Raw genomic sequence first — 18,875 nt, 5'->3', positions numbered from 1 at the left:
AACCCCACTCATAACAGGTGAAATGTTGGGAGAAGGCGTAGCGACTCACGATGACCAACAAAGTGTTAGTTGGTTATCGTATAAAGAATGTCTAAAACTGAGTAAACAAAATTTACCAACATATACACATATATGTGGGAGAAAGATAAAAACAGGCAAGTCATAGAATAGGAAACCCTTATTGCCAATAAAAAGGCAAAAAAATTACCCCATCTCTCTGGTAATCAGGGAAATGCAACATGTAACACTATCAAATTGGCAAACATGTCAGCCCATCAGTAGTGAGTCCTGGCCACAGTTAGAGAGACCTACACTGCTCATGGACCTGTGAACTGGCACAGACACATTCGGCAGCATTTGACATATGTAGGACATTGAAAATGGGGACAGTCATTTCATTTCTAAGTACAGTATGTGTTGTAGAATAATGCATGTGTCTGGACAGCAAAACATACATAAATGCAGTTAATGCAAAAAAAGGGGGGAATAAACTAGGTAATCTAGGGTTCACAACTCTAAATCTTTTAATTTATATATTAAAATGGAGGCATTACTTCTCCACTAAGAATGTTTCATTTGTTATTGAACTAACAATAACCCAATCTGTACTCTGGAGAAAACATGTCACTGAAATCCATATTAATAGATTCACAGTGAATGAATTAGCTATTAAAAGAACCTAAAGTATCTCAGAAACATTTGAAAGAAATTTAATAGGCAGGTTGATTAAATTTTAATAGCAAACGTGTTGGCTATTAAAAGTACACAGTGTGATAAATCAAGATGTCAGCTCTTCAATTTATGACTTTAGAAAAAAATGATGAAAGAGTCATTGGCTTTCAAGAAAATATTTCTTCCCTGACATTTTGTATTTTCATTGATTGCTTGGACACTAAGAGTAAAAAAAAATATGAAGTTATGGTGTCTGTGGTTTTTAAAGTTACTTTATTTAACTTTTGAGTATAGCATTCAGGTTCCGTTAGTTTTGTTATTATGAACAGCTGCGTCTTGATTTATATCGCTGTCTCTTGTAAATAAAGTGATCTTTGAAGTGGATCATTGTCTGAACTGTCTTTCCTGATATTGTTTTGTTACACAGGAAAGCAAAAAAAAATAGGCAACAACATACTTAAAATAGGCAATGCCTATTGAATCAGTTCTTCATAGTTCTGGAAGCCTTTTTTTACATACTTGCATTTCTTTTTATTTGTTTATGTTATACAGCTTATATAACACATATACCTAATGCATTTTACCTGTGGTTGTGACAGTTTCCTCATGTCATAGATGCTGTCTCCCGGTAAAATGCCTTGTGTCTTACAGTGAAGTTGGTGTTCTAATTCTATAGAAAACACCATCACTGGTGACACTCTACAATGTGGGCCAAAGGAGGTTTACAGTTTTCTGTATGGAAAGTAATACAATACATAAATAATACAGGAATGAACTCTTTCACTTCACAACTGTAAACTGACTTCTGCCCCACCCTGTATTTACTTGCACAAAATGAAGTCTCCACTGTGGACCAAAATGAAGGTGTGAAATCAAAAGGGGAGGCACTAATCAATAGTAACTCTGCTTAGTTTCTATATCTCTTAGTTTATGTATGTCAGTCAGTGTATAGTGTGGAGATGACTTCATAAATGAAAAAATATGTCAAATCAAGGGAGAGAGAATCATCTCTCTCCCAAGGGAGAGTGAATGGAATGGAGGATGGAGTATATTATGAGGCATATTAAGGAAGAAAGAACTATCTAGTTAAATGTGTTTTACTGAGATAAAATAAAGAGAACATTTACCATCCTGTGTGTTTATACCTTGCGAGAATTTGAAAATTGAGGTATATTGATACGTGACTGCTCAGGAATGGTTGTATTAATTTGGTTCATTAGATCACCATGGTCTTGAAATACAGAATTTTGCCATTTGATATGATCAATAAGAATGTAAGTACATTTTTTTAAATGTAGTACACTTTTAAAAGAGAAGTGTGTGAGGCAGAGCAGAATGACAATTCAAGTTATTTTAAGAGCTTTGCAGTACCCTTTTGTTAGCCTGCTGTCGGGAAGAAACGTTGTTTGAATTATGTTTCTGAGTGCTACAATACAGACTCAAGTGGGATCCAACTGTCAGCTTTTTTCAGATCTGTTCTTTACTTCATGATTTCAAAGCACACTGATCTGCCTTAGATTATTTTTTTCAGTCCTCAATTACATGTATCACAGTGAACTGGCCTCGACAGTACTGTCATTCAGAGCCTTCCAATGTCAAAACACCTATTTTATTTCCATGCAGAAAAACATATAACAGTGTTGTGGTGAAACTGTACATTCAAAAACAGCATAGTCATTATTATTCCATATACATTTCTCTCATTGAAAAATGTTTATATCAGACCTGGGTGGTGTGGTTCAGTGGATGGAGTACCAGCCTGTGAACCACAGAGTCATCTGTTCAATTCCCAGTCAGGACACATGTCTGGGTTGCAGACCAGGTCATCCCCAGTAGGGAGTGGGCATGAGAGGCAACCACACATTGATGTTTCTCTCCCATTTTCCTTCCCTTCCTCTGTCTCTAAAAATGAATAAATGAAATATTGAAAAAAAAGAAAACCTTTTATATCATTCTCCATCTTCAGGTATAAATACATAAAAAGAAAAAGACTTTTTAAGTGAGTATGATTTTGCACTTAATCTTTTTTTTCAGTATCTTTAGGGTCTGACTTTCAAGTAATTGTCAGAAAAATATTCCTAAGGTTTTCATATTAAATATGAAAACCCCGTTTGCTTTGTATCACACTTTCACCAGAAATAAAGATTACACGATTTGGCTTTTTGTCGACTACTTTGGAATTGATTCACACATAATGAAATTCGATGCTAATTCCTTTTCTGTGGAGCTCACCCTTGGTTCCCATGGCTAATAGGCAGGTATCACTAGACTGCAGACAGGATTTACTGACTCAGATCATTAAGGAAAGACTATTTTTACATATCTACTTCAAGCTTTTCACTTTCTGCCTCTTTTTCCAATTGGAGCTTTTTATTTTGATTCATGGTTTTCACCCTACTTATTAACTACATTTAGTATTGACTGTTTATTTCTACTTTAAAAGTTTCACTATCATAAGACCTGGTATAATGTTAGAAGAAAATAAATCACATTAGGAATTGCACAATAGTCACCCTTAAAAATGTGCTCAAATTATATAACTACTCATAGTTGATTAAAATGACTTTGTTTTGGTTTTGTATTTCTTGATGCCATAGATTTCACATTAAGATTTTTTCATTAATTAAGCAGATACCCATTGAGCTATAGCAAGTATTCTAGATGTTTGGAATAGAACAATGAAAAAAACCCTACATACTCCCTGTTTTCCTGGAGCTTACATTCTAGTGAAATTTGCACACACACATTCTTTTCACGATGTAGAGTTATAACTTTCTTCCTCTCCACCCCCAGCATCAATTTATTTTTGTCTTCACACTGACTAACCAGTACACTTAACATTGCACCTGAAAAACAGTGACAGGTGGTCTGTGAACAATGATCTTGGAAGTCATCACCAATTTCACAGCTATTAGAAGGAAAGTTTTTCAAATCAGAAGTTAGTTGGAGGGAAGTGGAATAGACAAGATGGACAGAATCTTGGAAAACAGCATCAGTATTCAAAGAGTCCTGAGTAAACTGTGAGACAACCAGAGATAAACACAACAGAATTTAGGAGGCAAGTGAAATGCAGTGTAGCTCAAGAGAAAAATCAAAAGTAAGTACACATAGAAGGCAGAGGAAGACAGGTTCTTTACAAATTTAGGGGTGAAAGACCTGGGCTTTGGCAACAAGCTGTTTATTTTTCAACACAGTGATTGCCACCTTTCAAGGTATGATTGAAATGCCTAAAGGTGAATAGGGAGAGTAGGAACCATGTGGTAATAACTTCTAGGAAAATTGCACTTGTTTTGGAGAATAACAAAAAGAATGATCTCTCTAAGTCACTGCAAGCCTTGAGTGTCCAGAAAAAGCATGAAAAAGAATTGACTTCTTTCAACAAGTGAATCGAATGAACAATTGGTTGGCTACTGGCTCATCTCTCTCTTTCTTTAGAACCAACAAACCCCATAGAGCTTTTCCGTAACTATACTCCATGCAAAACACCAGTCACCAAACTCAACATTTTACTTTGGATTTCCTGTTACTGAGGCCTCTCTTGAATTATAACTCTCCATATGCAGGACTGAAGTTAGTTTCAGTAACCTTAATTGCATTGGTTTCAGACAGTGCACACAAGGTGTATAATAGTGAGTGGTAGTAAAAAATAAAGTATGATTATTTTTCTATTGGAAAAAGGTCTTCAATGCCAAGGATAAAGAGGACAATGTTTCATTAAGTTTTAACTGATCCTGCGTCATACCTAGATTTGAGGAAGCACACAACCGAAGCCATGTCGCCAAGACTGAATATTGTTCCGTTCTGCCGACATTGTGTCATGGCACGGTTGTGTGCCCATAGTGTTTCTGCCGTTGTTGCTGGCCTTCCTGCCTTACCGGGGACTGATCATAGATACAATGAACTTTGAAGCTCTGTCATCCCACAGTTCTACAAAATAGGAGGGTCACTTGAAAAAAACATCTTCAGATCATGTTTGGGGAAAAAAAACTGTCTTCCTACATTAATAGTTTCACAGATAAAAGTACTTTAAAGTACATCCCCAAACGTTTTTTTAAAGTTAGAAAAATCTGAAAAGGAATTTTGTGCTGTAAGAGATATAACCAGATTGGTTCTGTAGGACAATGTTGATAGCTTCACTATAATTTTATTATTCCATTTGGTATGATTACGTTTTGTTGTTGCCATTGTTCTGCTATTCTTAGATTTTCATAAATTGAATGATAAACAAAAACCAAAGCATTAAATCACCAGCTTCTTGCTTTTGCTTGGTTCATCACAACTGAATGCTTTCTTTATTCTAAAGCACAGATTATCATCTTTTTTTAAGTGTATTTTATATTTTATTTATTTTTATTGAGGTACATTATATTAGTTATAAGAATGCAAAATAATGATTCCATATTTATTTTGCTAGATGACCACACCAATGAGTCTGGTAAACACCTGTCATCATGCATAGTTACAAAATTTCTTTTCTTGTGATGAGAACACTTACAGTGTTCTTTCCCTTCCTTTACATCAGCATGGGAAAAATGTATATAAAACAAAGGAATCTTTTATTTTATAAACTGTATAAAGCAAAGGGGGAAAAAAGTAGCCTGCAATCTTCTCAGCCTACTGTTTGTTTTCCAATTAGTTCAAATGAAATGATGTGTAGTGATGAAGAGAAATATATAGAGATGTGTATATAAATCCCAGCCACAGAGATTTTGCCCCTTTTTTGATCTGTGATGGATTGTAAAGAATATGAACTATTTTATATTTTTAAGGTTTTTACCCTAGTTTATATTGTTACTCATATATTTCATTTTCTATTAAAATGCTTAAGTCATGTTAGATTTATATTAGAAAATAACTTTCCCTTTTACTTGCAAAATGGACCAGAATAATAAATATGAAGTAGCAGGTATAACTTATATAATTTGCTTTTTAAAAATTTTGTGCAGACAAAATCCTATATCTAATAATTAATCTGAAATTTTAATATATGTTTAAGATTTATAATATTTCATTTCTTAAGTGAAAGGCACTATAGCCAACTCTTTTGTAGCTTTTTGTATTAATTTTTATATATTTAACTTGCTAATGGGAAATAATATCCTGTTACATCCATTATATGATAAATTGATGATCTTCCTTTGCAATGTATAAAAATATTGTACAATATCAGCCAATAGTCATTAGCACATATTAAAATTTTTGATTCTAGTTTTATGCTCATTCTTGTCAGATGTATAAGATGCAAACACATGTTTTTTTTTTTTCTGAACTGAAGCTTTCCAGTTCTACAGATCTGACAAGTTATATTGTCCTTTAAATGAAGAAGTGTTAACTACACAGATTGGAGGTTAAAATATTTGTTATTTGACTGAGAATTTACCATATAGCAAAAAGCTATGATTTCAATAATTTATTACTCCCAGGACAAATTTTTTCTTCTCATTTATTTAACATACTCTACAAATGACTAAATGTTTATTTATTTATTCAATATCAATTACATTTTCCTTAGAGATCATTGTGGATTCACTGGCGGTCATATGAAATAATACAGACATCATCTACCTTTTACTGGGTTTCCTTCAAAAATATCTTATAAAACTATACTACAATATCACAACCAGGATATTGACATTATTACAATTCTCCAATCTAATTCAGATTTCTTCACTTTTTAAAATATTTATCTCTATTTGTGTGTTTAGTTCTATCACAAGAGTATGTTTTTGTAATATATGAGGTTTGTCCAGAAGGTATCCAGCCATGTAATATGAAAAATAGAAACATTTATTAAATATGATACAAGATACAAAAAACATTGTACATAGAATAATGACACCTCAATCCCTTTCAAAGTAGGCACCTTGGGGCCTCACACAGTTCCAATTGCCATCAGCTGCCCTGACATATATTCCTGAAATTCAATGATGTTCCGAAATCTCTTCCCTTTCAAAGGTGATTTTAGTTTTGGAAAAAGGCAGAAGTAGAGGGCACCAAATCTGGGCTGTAGTGGGGCTGAGTCATCTGAGTGATTCTATGTTTCACAAAAAAACTTTGCATGAGACATGATGCATGAGCATTGTCATGATGAAGCCACCAACCACCAGCTTCATAGCTGCAGCCTTCTGAATCATCCAGATCATTTCTGGGCAAGAATGTTCAAGCTTAACACAAAATTTAATGCAGGTTCCTTGCTCTGTTTGCTTAGTTATTTTAAATATGATGGCCACGTAGTATATGTGGTCACTCAACAGTGTCTACTGCTCCCACTGAAAAGTAAAGTGAAGTTGTCATTGTTCGTGCATGCACATTCCAGTCCACTCTCCTTGACTGCCAGGTTACATGGATGTTGCACAAACTGTTTTCAGTGTATTAACAACGGCTGGACTTTTCCCAGACAGACCTTGTATGCCACCAAAATCAAGATCCAGAGTAGTTCCAATTACCACAAGGATGCCTCGTGCTGCCCTTTATGACCAAACCCCCTTATTCCCCCTTTCATCTCTAACCCCTTGCAATAGCCAACATATTCTTCATTTCTATAATCTTGTCATTTTCAGAATATATATATGTGTACATGTGTGTATGTATATGTGTGTATATGTGTACTTACATATATACATATACATGTGTGGATAGGTAGATAGATAGATGGATGAATGACTGGACCATACAGTACATAACCTTGGTATTATCTCTTTTATTCGGTGTAATTCTCTACAGATTCATCCGGCTATTATGTGCCTCGGTGTTTACTTTTTATTACTGAGTAGTGTTCCATGGTGTGAGTGCATCACAGACTGTTAAACTGTTCACCAGTTAAAGGACATCTTGGCTCTTTCCCATTATGTGCTCTTACAAATAAATCTGCCATGAACATCCATCTGCAGGCTTTTATGTAAACATTAATTTTTTGTTTCTCCAATGAAAATCCAAGTGTACAATTGGGGGATGGTATGGTAATTGTGCTTTCAGTGTTATAAGAAACTGTTAAAATATTTTCCAGAGTAGCTATCCTGTTTTGCATTCCCTCCAGCAAAATCTGAGGGATCGAGTTTCTCTTCATCCTTGCCCGCATTTGCTTGCCATTATCACCATTTTTATTTTAATTATGTAATGATGTCTCATTGTGATTTTAAGGTTTTTGCCTAATAGCTAATAGAAATTCTTTTCGTGAGCTTGTTTCCCATCTTTACATGCTCGTCCATGGAGTGTCTGTTTATGCCTTTGCCCAATTTCTAACTGCAAATTTTTTGTGTGTTTGGTTGGTTGGTTTTTATTGTTGACTTTGAGAGTTTTTTTCTATATTCCAGATACTAACTCTTCGTTGGTTGCAAATATTTGTAATTTTCAAATACTTTCATCTCATCTATAGATTATATATTCATTCTTTTCTAAATTAGTATCTACTAGTACGTTCCCTTGTTTCTATACAATGTGTTTTCTTTTCCTCAGTCATTTTTTCTTTCTTCATCATCTAACATTAATACATTCTGTCTGTCTCTCATTTCCATGCCTGCCCTAGTTATATTTAATAAAACGGCTCCTCTGATTTTTTTTGCTTTTTGACTAAGTAGCTTTTAAGGGTAGGAGGTTGCAACTCATACTGATGGTATGTTAGAAAATAAGAATATCTTCTGTTCACAAGAGATGAAATAATCTAACTTTGTAACTCTGGTCTGCCAAAGTCCAACCAGTTGGAAAATGGAAAATAGAATTATATATATTTGCTTGATACCACAAAGCTAATATTTTATTTTAAGTATTTTAAAATAATATCCATATGATCACTTTATGAGATTTGTATATTCACTTAATTAGTATGCTTACTATGGTGTACTAATGAGAGTGATTATATTTTATTTCATTTTAATTTAAATAATTACTCTTCATACAATTTTTAAATATGTCAGAATCTTCTGTTGTGTCAACAACTGCTCTCCAAATGAGTGTCTGATCGTAAATGTTGCTATTTATGCTTTTTTACTTTTATTGAAAAAAAAACAGTGGTTTCTGTGAATAAGGGTATATTTTATTTAATTTTAGCTTTTCTTCGTTTTTAACTCTTTTCAACTTTTATTCTGTGTTTTGTCTTTTGTTTGTGTGAAAGACTCTGCTTTTTTAAAATTTTTATTTTTAGCAAGCATGGGAATATACTCTTGCTTATACTTTGGAAAAGAGAACACCCTAAATGTGGCTTAATCAACATTGTAAATCATTTTATTTCTTTCCCATCGACGCGAATATGTGCATTGTTGGAAACGTGTGCTTTAGCAGCCTGTATTTTTTAGTCTAATTAGCTGCCTGCCTGTAATCAGGGCTATATCAACTGTTGTCATTCTAAATGTTTCCTTCTTTTTTTTCAAACACATTTGCCTGATTGACCTTTTTTTTCTCTGTCTTTCTATGGGGCTGCTCCAGGAGCCATGGCTAATCATCTTATAAGCAATGCTCTGCTTCGTCCGCATGGTACTAACAATCCCTATAATACATTGCTTGGGGAACCGGCGGTCTGTAACAACCCTTCTGCCAGCATGTACAACGCACAAGGTGTGCTGGACTTTATCTCGTTTTTTTTTCAAGTGAGAGTCCCATTTTATGTAGCTTTTATGGCCACATTCTATTTTTCTTTCCTTCCTCCTGCCTTTTCTTTCTTTTGGAAGCAGACACACAGATTTCTTTCACTTTCCATCCCTCTTGGTGCTTTTATTTTCCATTTTCCTTAGGCTTTCCATTTCCATTTCCAAGAAATGGAGTCCTTCCTTCTGATAAACAAATACTCGTTTCATCAATATGCGTTTGTTTCTTTGTAATGTTACAAAATGTGTTGTGACTTGTCAATACTTTTCTTGTTGTTGATTGATTTCTATAATAAATACCTATGCGTTTATTTTGAGAAATGAGATATTTACCTAAGGTAAGTAGGATAACACTTGAGCCACTAGTCTTAATGTTCCAAGATCAAGTAAATAATTGTACTATTATACGATGAAGCACATTCTCAACACAAAACATCAGTACTGAGGAAAGCATTTATACTGACTCCAGGGAGCATTGCACTGATCTGAAACACGGAGCAAAGACGAGTGAACAGGACGTAGCTGGTCAGGCTCTATCTACCCCAGCTTTCCATTGCCCATGTGAGCTGGTTCAGGAAGGTTAAAAAAACCTGGTTTTTATTGTGTCTACGTATTCAGAACAATGCTTGTGAATATGCTTCCTCTATATCCTCTGGTTTTAAATGATATAAAATTTAATTGTCCATGAAACAAGTAAGCATAAATCTCTTTAAAACATTTACATATGGTTTAAATCTATAATATTGTAAATATTTCAATATTTATGTAAAACTTCCAAGTTTTATATAGAAACTTCCAAGGTTCCTTCTATTTGGATGTGATAGATTAGCAGTATTTTACATTTCCAGACAGTTTTGAATAAATTTCCATTACCTTCTGTGAGAATGTCTGAAGGAGTTTTTTGTTTGTTTTTCTTTCTTAGTCAGAGGTAAAAGATTAGGGACATGAGATTGTAAAATCTGGTGTGAATCCTTATTCTGGAAAAGCATGTTTGCTTCAACGTGGCCTTTGGCTATCTAAAACAATCTGAGCTTCCACTTGATACCTTGCCAAATACAAAGGATGATTTTAAATTATTTCTGGATACCAAAGTCAGTAATTTGTCAATAGGATAGCACAATTAAGCCAACTTTAAATTTGATCAGCCTTCTTAAGGCCCACACATCAGGAATCAGAGTTTTAGAATCAGAAGAAGGAGCGGAGCTCATTGGGTCTTCTTTACGACATTGCTGGAATTCTGTCCGCCTGTGCTAAAGTATTTTCTCTAATGGGACCCTTGCCAGCTCAGGATTTCATATACAGTTGACTCTTGAATATCAGGGGATAGGAGCACCCAAACTTCACATACGGCTTTTGACTCTCCCAAAACTTAACTACGGATAGTCTGCTATTGATTAGAAGCATTATCGATTACATTTGCAATGTGTTAATACTTTGTGTGTTCTATGTATTTTATAATGTAGTCTTGCAGTAGACCTAGAGGAATCTGTGAAGAAAATCCTAAGGAAGGGAAAATACATTTACAGTATGTATTGAGAAAATCCATGTGTTAGTGGACCCATGCAATGCAAACCCACGTTGTTCAAGGGTCAACTGCATTCAGCTGTTGAAATGCTCCATTTGTGGCATATCTATTTTTTTCTTCCACTGAGCTGAAATTTGCCTCTGGTCATGACACTTAAGATTTGCCCTCTAGAGCAAAGAGCAAAGAACTATGCTCTTTTTGGCCATCCTTTAAATATTTGAAAGCAGCTAACCTGTCTTCTTTCAGTCCTCCATGTCCCTAACAACATAACCTCAGTAGCATCCATATGAGGTAGTTTCTAGGTCTTTCTTCATGGTCACCCCTCCCCTAAATTTTCTTTCATTTGTCAATGTCCCAATTTCATTGTGTCCTTCAACAAACTGTACATTACACAATGCACCAGACATGGTTTGACAGAACAGTTTAGCAGACCTTATAATGGACTTTATAAAAAATGGTATGAGACAAATGGTATTACTTGCATCATCATAAACATTTCAAAGTATGCTGGCATAGTAAGTTTTGAGAGATATTAAATGAAGATTTATAGCATATCCACAAATTGAAACCATTTTACGGTATTCACACAAAAAGTTGTTGGAAATTGTTTTAAAACAAGTAATCAATTTAGATTACATTTTAGTCAGCTTCTTTGCTTATTCTGATATAATTTTAGTGTTTATGTAATAAAAATTAACAATTACCATTTTATATGTTTTTTCTAATTCAGTACCTACCTTCTTGTCTTATTTTATTTTCATTGATATTCTAAATTAGTAGATTTTTCTAAGGTTGGAACATTTCTATAAACACTCTCAAATTAAAATTTTTGTGATGCAAAGTTTAAAATAATAATATATAGACTTAAAATTTTATTCGTATGGAACTATTACTGGACATTGCTGTTAAGACTACCATTTAATACTCAAAGGATTCTTGTGAATGGATTTGTAGTTTATGCCAGTAAATTAAATAAATTTTACCGAATTTCTTAAATATAGTAAATAATTTTATTATTGTTTTTCAGAGTCAGAAGTGCAGTGGTTCAGCTATGTGATGTTTTAATATTTTTAAGATGTTAAACTATGGTAGTGCTTAAAATAACTATTTTTACCACCGATCCAAAAATTAACTGGTGATTGTCATATTGATACTAACCTTATGTTTTCAGATGAATGCATTTATATTCTTACTGGCAAGGTGAAATCTTACATGAAATATAGGTGGCTCGGTATGTACTAGAGTGGTTTATATTGAATTGCCACTTGGTTCTGTTCTATGGGTCCTCTGATTCAGTTGCACCAATGCCATCAAGCAGGGAAGCATTCAGATTTAAAGTATCCATTTTTATTTGTAGGGCCTTTATTTAAAATATGTAAAGCTGTGTTTATAGTGTTACTGAAGTGTAATGAATTACGATTGAAGATGAATAATATACTTTTATCATATTGGATTTACATTGTGGAAATATTTAAAACTTCATGCATAGTATTTCTGGGCCATTATCTTCTGCAGAAACGGAACAATTCCATTTTTGTAAGATCAGTTTAATTATAGATAAACTTGTTCACAAAATATGATATAAGGAGGAAGTCAAAATTTCATAAAATAATTTATATTTTAAAGTAATTTAATTCAATTCTAAAATTTTAGACACATATCCTTATGATGGGACAGAGTGATAAATATATTAAAGATTATAGTTTGTAAGAATACAAGGTTACATTATAAAGTATATAAATAAATATTCAAAGCCTAAGGCAGATGTTAAGAGAAAGAGATAGTACCCAGAGCAAACCCAGAAGATTCCCTGTCTGACCCCACTTCTGACACTATTCACAGGGTGCTAGAGAAGGCTTAGCCTCTCTTGGTTGCAGTTTCCTCATCTCTGAAAAGCAGAAATTGAACTTCTTATCTCTCATGCACTTTTAGTTCTAAAACTCTGTCTTTTAAGGAGGGAGCCATAATGAATCAGCAAATGATTTTCTTCTGTGCTTTATTGTTTGGCTTTTGATTTCCAGTTCTCTTTTTAAAGCTATTTTGAAAACATAAAGAAATCCCTCTGCATTTTGAAATATTGTTAGCCTTTTGCTGAGAAGCAAATAAACATTTAAAGTACAAACACCTTATTTCAAAAGCAGTGGTTAAATTGTAACAAGTCAGAATCTCTTGAAATGATCTAGCCCAGTGACTTTTCTGGAGTTTTGGGGGTTTTCTTGGAGGGAAGGGAATGATTTTACCTTCCTGTAAACAAAATCAGCAAGAGCAGTTCTTTTGACCTGATTAAAATATGGGGCTTAAAAAATAATTTTGCTAGGACTGTTTTCAGTAAGTCAGCTCAAAAAAGTTTGATTGCATATGATTGTGCAACTACTCAGAAGAAATCAGTATCGATGGTGGTATGTTTCCCCTCCTCACGTTTTCTCGATACAGAATAATGATTGGAATTAACCTTTTTTTTCTTCATAGTTAAACAACTCTTGAATGTGAGCTCCGGAAGTGACAGTATTGATCAGTATTGTTCACAAATGAAAAAAAACATTTGTAGAAGTACAGTAGGAGAAAAATGATCTTTGTAAATGGAAAGAGAAGATACATATGGGAAAAATGAAAACCTTCAACTCTAGTTTGCTGTCTGTATATAAGCTGAAGACTATAATTTTACTGAAAATTTTTCAATTTAATGGCATTTCTTAGAAGCAGGCATTTTTCTAACATGCATACATACACATATATATACATATATATATAAAATATTAAAATATAGTTGTGGAAATAGTCATGACTTGCCCTCATATTTTTACTCTCTTTGGTTGGTATGATAGTCTTTAAAAAATGTGTATTGTTTGAAATTTACAAACTGCAGGAATGCTATTAAAAATTCATTTTATTAGCATGTATTAAGGGGGGGTTCTTATTTCTAACTAACATTTCAGTATTTTTAATTATGATAAACCATGTAACACAGACTCATAAATTTTGGGACAGTGAAAATTATTCCTTTGACTCTTTTTTCTGCATATCATCAATTTGCTTTTTACTCATGTTTCTTCTACTGTCGCTGTAAGCTTACTTGTTGTTTTTTCTTTCTTTTTCTTCATGCTGTCGTTTAGAGCCCTACAGAGAGACAAGTATGGGAGTAAAGCTAAACATTGCATATCAAATGTAATTTTTTTTAGTTCACTTTTATTGCATCACATATAGATGATGTAGTTATTAAAAACAGTTCATCTCACAATTTAAAAACTAAAGAACCTATAAACCGATTGATATTAATATGTTAATAGAGATTAGACGCTTTTGTTGTCTGATTCTTTTACTGTGTCACATAATCAACATAGTTGTTAAGTCTCATGTAATGTTTGTGTGAGTTAAATTGTTTTTAAATTAAGCATTTATTTTTGCGAATTCACAAACTTTTAATTTTTATTGGTGCATTCCATCACACAAATGTATGTCATATGCAACATGCCCACTTTATTTTTACTATGGCTGTTTTCAATCTGTACCTAATGCATTGACAACAGAAAAGATAAAAATGTTTCAATGCATCAGTCGCTCAACCATAACCATCAAGCATACTCTGCAGCAACAATCACCCATCACATACGGCCCTTTAAAAAGCATTTCCTTTTTTTTCTGAACATTGTGGATTTGTCTACAAGATATCTTATAACATGAAAATAAATTGCTTCACCCTATGTCTGTGATGGTTGCTTTTTAGTGTGTTTTATGCATTGCTGTTTTTGAAAACTGTGACTTGAATACAGAGTACTCATCAGAAGTGTATGTAAAAATTGACATATTTGGGGCACTTTATTTAAACCAGCAGTGACCTATTCAGTTTGGATAAACATCATTGCATCACAGACATAGAATGAATGCTGTATTTTCACAAGTTAGTAGTATATTGAGAGGTTTAATAGAATTCTTCAATTAATTGTTCTGTAAAGAAATACCTTTGCTTATTTACCACTACTTAATTGAATGTTTGTTTGATTTTCTTTTGTGGTTGCATTTGAAATGAGTTATGGAATTATTATAGATTCTTGGATTTCTGTTCCTTTAAAAGAATAAAAAAACTTGAATAAGCATGGGTTGAAATTTGTTTCACTACAGCTGTTCCTTCCCAAAATACAATGTTTAATCTCTTTCTTTTTAGACCCAAAGTTTAATATATACACAAGGTCATCACTCATTATGAAATGGAAACACTATGTTTTTAGAAATCAAATTCTGTGTCTTTACACATTCTTTTGTAGTATTATCTAATGACCCTAAGTAATTACTAATGGGTTAATATAAAATAGCCATCAAAGTGCTTGTAGCAGGAAAAAAAGTAGAAAGTAATAACAAATATTTTTGTTTTGCAAGTTCCTAGTGCAAATTATTTTTATGTGCCATTTATTTGACTAAATATTATTTTATGACTACATCATTCTGACAAATTAAAAGTAATCCTTTTGTGGTTTTCTATGTAGGGATTATTTTTAGTATTATAAAATTATATATCAAATTATTAGAAACTGCTTGATTCTTTTACTTTGACCAGTATATTTAAAGTGCCACACAAAAATTATGTTACTATTATATCTACTTCAATGTTAAAACAACATGTTAAATCAAAGGTAATTAATTATTACATTTACTTTGATGTGTATAAATTAAAAGCTGAAACCGCATTTTGCATTATTTTTTCTAACTTCTAATGAAATAGATTTTAAATAATTTTAGGCAGTATTTGTTTATAAATTGGAAATTCATAGTTTTTAACATTTATTTAAAACCCATCTTTTCCATTTATAAGATTTCTATCAATTTTCCAAATATATAGATAGATATGTACATTAGACTTAATAGTCTTTTTTGTTTACTTCCAAACATTTTATACTTAATTTAAAATGCTAGCAATTTATACATGCTTCACAGTCATCTGTTTTTGCTTTTGTGTTTGTATGTGTTCTTCGGGTACTTGGATATAAATGTCATAGTGTTTTGTCATTTTTTTTCCAGAGGGGCTTCTGAACAATGCCAGGGATACAAGTGTCATGGATACTCTACCACTGAATGGTAACCATGGCAATAGTTACAGCATTGCCAGCGGCGAATACCTGAGCAACTGTGTGCAAATCATAGACCGAGGCTATAACCATAACGAGACCGCCCTAGAAAAAAAGATTCTGAAGGAACTCACTTCCAACTGTATACCTTCCTACCTGAACAACCACGAGCGCTCCTGTGAACAGAATAGGAATCTGATGAACAAGCTGGTTAATAACCTCGGCAGTGGGAGTGAAGATGATGCCATTGTCCTGGATGATGCGACTTCCTTTAGCCACGAGGAGAGTTTGGGTCTGGAACTCATTCATGAGGAATCGGATGCTCCCTTACTGCCCCCAAGAATTTACTCCACGGAGAACCACCAGCCACACCATTACACCAGAAGGCGGATCCCCCAAGACCACAGTGAAAGTTTTTTCCCTTTGCTAACCAACGAGCACACGGAAGATCTCCAGTCGCCCCACAGGGACTCTCGCTACACCAGCATGCCGGCACTGGCTGGCGTGCCTCCCGCGGAGAGTGTTACCACCAGCACCCAGACCGAACCCCCACCGGCCAAATGTGGTGATGCCGAAGATGTTTACTACAAAAGCATGCCAAACCTAGGCTCCAGAAACCACATCCATCAGCTGCACACCTACTACCAGCTAGGTCGCGGTAGCAGCGATGGATTTATAGTTCCTCCAAACAAAGATGGAACCCCCCCAGAGGGAAGTTCAAAAGGACCTGCTCATTTGGTCACAAGTCTATAGAAGATGAAAGAGAAATTTAAATCAACAAAACTGCTAACACCTGGTTGACTGTTCTGAGTTGCTATAAGCAGTGGTAATAATATGTGTACTCCTAAATCTTTATGCTGTTCTTGAATGACAAACACAAACTCTCAGACTTCTTTTTTTTTTTTTTTCAACTGGGATTTTTAGGTCAGCCCAGGGGAGAAAGGTAACTGCTGAAATTCCCCGGCACCCTATCCTTTCCTGTCCTTTCCCCGCTCAGATGGAGACTTCATTATGTTAATGAACGAGATATGAAGAAAATGGCGCTCATTGTGGCCTTGTTGAATTATGTTGTGTTTGTTCTAACATCTCTGATGCTCTGTTACTATAATTACGAGGACCTGATTTTTAGAAGGCCAGAAGAGTTGTTGGAAATTAGTAACAATGCTGCATCTAGATTGGAATGCTGCACAAACAAACATAAAAGCAAAGCAAAACTGTATCACATAGAGGTTTTTAGTCACTCTCAACCTGAATTCATCACAGTGGTAAAAGCTGTGGTATACAAAATAAAACAACAAAATTAATAACAAAATGGAAGGGAATTCTAGGATTATATGCTAAATGCATATGTAATGATTTGCTGTATTAACTGATGATAAAACTAATGGCAGAAAAAAATGAACAATTTCTATGTAATGTACAGATACTAGCATTGCACATATAGTCTGCTTTCTGTTCCTCCAGAATTTGAGTCCTGTTAATGTAGTGCAAAAAAAAAGAGAGAGAGAAATTTTCTTTTTCTTTCGTGCTGGTCTTGCAAGTTTGTCTACCAGTAAGAGAGCAAAGTTTTCTTCTTTTTTTTGTTTTCTTTCTTTCTTCACTTTTTCTTTCTTTTTTATCTTCTCTTTTTTTTTTTTTGCTTATTTCTTTAAAATGTCACCTGGCAAAAAATAAGTAAATAAATAAATAAATAAAACTATCACTTTATAAGAATCATTTTCTAGTAATACAAACAAATTATTTTTTACAAAAAATAAAATAAATAAAATTAGATTTACTTCCCTAACTATATATCTTTATTCAATCAGAATATTCCAAGAGCATTTTTGCAAATTAGAGCAGGACAAACTTTTATGTTTACAGTGCACATCTGTTGTAATGCAAGTTATTCGGCAAGCAGTTCATCCACCAAGATGGTAGCTATGGTTCTAGAAGTCAAGAGGTATCAATAGAACTAGTGGGGCTTCTGCATGTGAAAAAGAAATATGGTATCCTATAGGCACTAAAGTACTGGATGTTCAGTCTGAACCCAAGTGGGTACCTGCACTACCACTTTTTAAAGGAAATTCACTCCCTTGTAGTAAGAATCAAGGTCAAGTTATTTTGAAGTGATTTTTTGGGGGGGAAAAAACCTCTTCTGTTTATTAACAGGAAATTTTATTTATTTGACAGGATTTTAAGTAATGTAGGAATACAAGAGGTAAATTAGCAGCACATATAATTTTTTTTTAAATTTATGATCCATTTTGTATGGTCTCAAAGTTGGATGACCTCATTACTAATATTTGTTGTAAAAGTGAAACTTGTTTGCCAACCAATAAACAACTGATTGAGATTTAGTAGATATTGTATTGATGTATGTACTCTATGATTAATTATTCTTTTTATTTTTCTCACCTTTCTTTCCTTCTGTTTTCGGTACATAAACTTACTTAATCCTCTATGGCCCAAATGAGGTATGAAAAAGAAATCAATCTGCTTAAATGAATAATCTAAGCACAAAATTATACAGTTTTTGCAGATGGATTAAGCCAGAAAAAATGGGATGGGCATGTTTATGTTGGCTGAAATAAGATGCATAATTTACTTACTAGCAGGTTAATTTATAGGTTACTATGTGGTTATTTGTAAACTAGCTGCAGTCTCCATGTGCTTACTATAAAAACCACTCTCATCAGAGATTTAAGTATTAAATTGGGGGGAGTGGAGGTAGATCATAGTTTTTCCTCCCTTGTAAACTCCATTTTGATGCTAGAAATTTAAATTCACGCAATTGGCAAAATGTTGCAAGCAAAAGAGCAAAGTGAATATCCAGTTTATAAAGATAGTATAAGACATTTTAATGCTATTTTTCTTAATGTATATATAAGGCAAAAATGGAAGGAAAAATGTCCTTTCAGATAAACTTTCTAGATCTCCATTAGTAAAGAACATTTATCAGCAATGCCCAAGCATGGAGGCTCCCCTAGGGCAAAGCTAGAATGAATTTGCCAAGTTATAATTTCTCCTGTAGTATGGAATATCTTGGTGATTTCCTTT

The 18,875-nt window shown here is 33.6% G+C and overlaps 1 protein-coding gene across 10 annotated transcripts in view; it reads left to right on the top strand.

Moving 5' to 3' along the window:
- The window catches only part of ADGRL3 (adhesion G protein-coupled receptor L3), a 761,742-nt gene extending 743,115 nt beyond the window's left edge, over nt 1-18,627 (top strand). For 7 of the 10 annotated variants that reach the window (XM_037034108.1, XM_037034105.1, XM_037034109.1 and 4 more), the window contains one exon: nt 15,790-18,627. In XM_037034108.1, coding sequence (XP_036890003.1) covers nt 15,790-16,589 — 800 coding nt within the window. In that variant the 3' untranslated portion in view covers nt 16,590-18,627. Of the gene's footprint in view, nt 1-9,093; nt 9,223-13,889; nt 13,942-15,789 lie in introns of all 10 variants that reach the window. The other 3 variants (XM_037034111.1, XM_037034110.1, XM_037034102.1) reach the window with 2 other exon arrangements.
- The last annotated feature ends 248 nt before the right edge of the window (nt 18,628-18,875 follow it).

Source organism: Sturnira hondurensis, unplaced genomic scaffold (genome assembly GCF_014824575.4).
Source record: "Sturnira hondurensis isolate 20B ecotype Veracruz unplaced genomic scaffold, ASM1482457v3 Scaffold0022017, whole genome shotgun sequence".
Lineage (NCBI taxonomy): Eukaryota > Metazoa > Chordata > Mammalia > Chiroptera > Phyllostomidae > Sturnira > Sturnira hondurensis.
The sequence above is the reverse complement of the archived record's forward strand: the minus strand, read 5'-3'. Positions and strand labels throughout refer to the sequence as shown.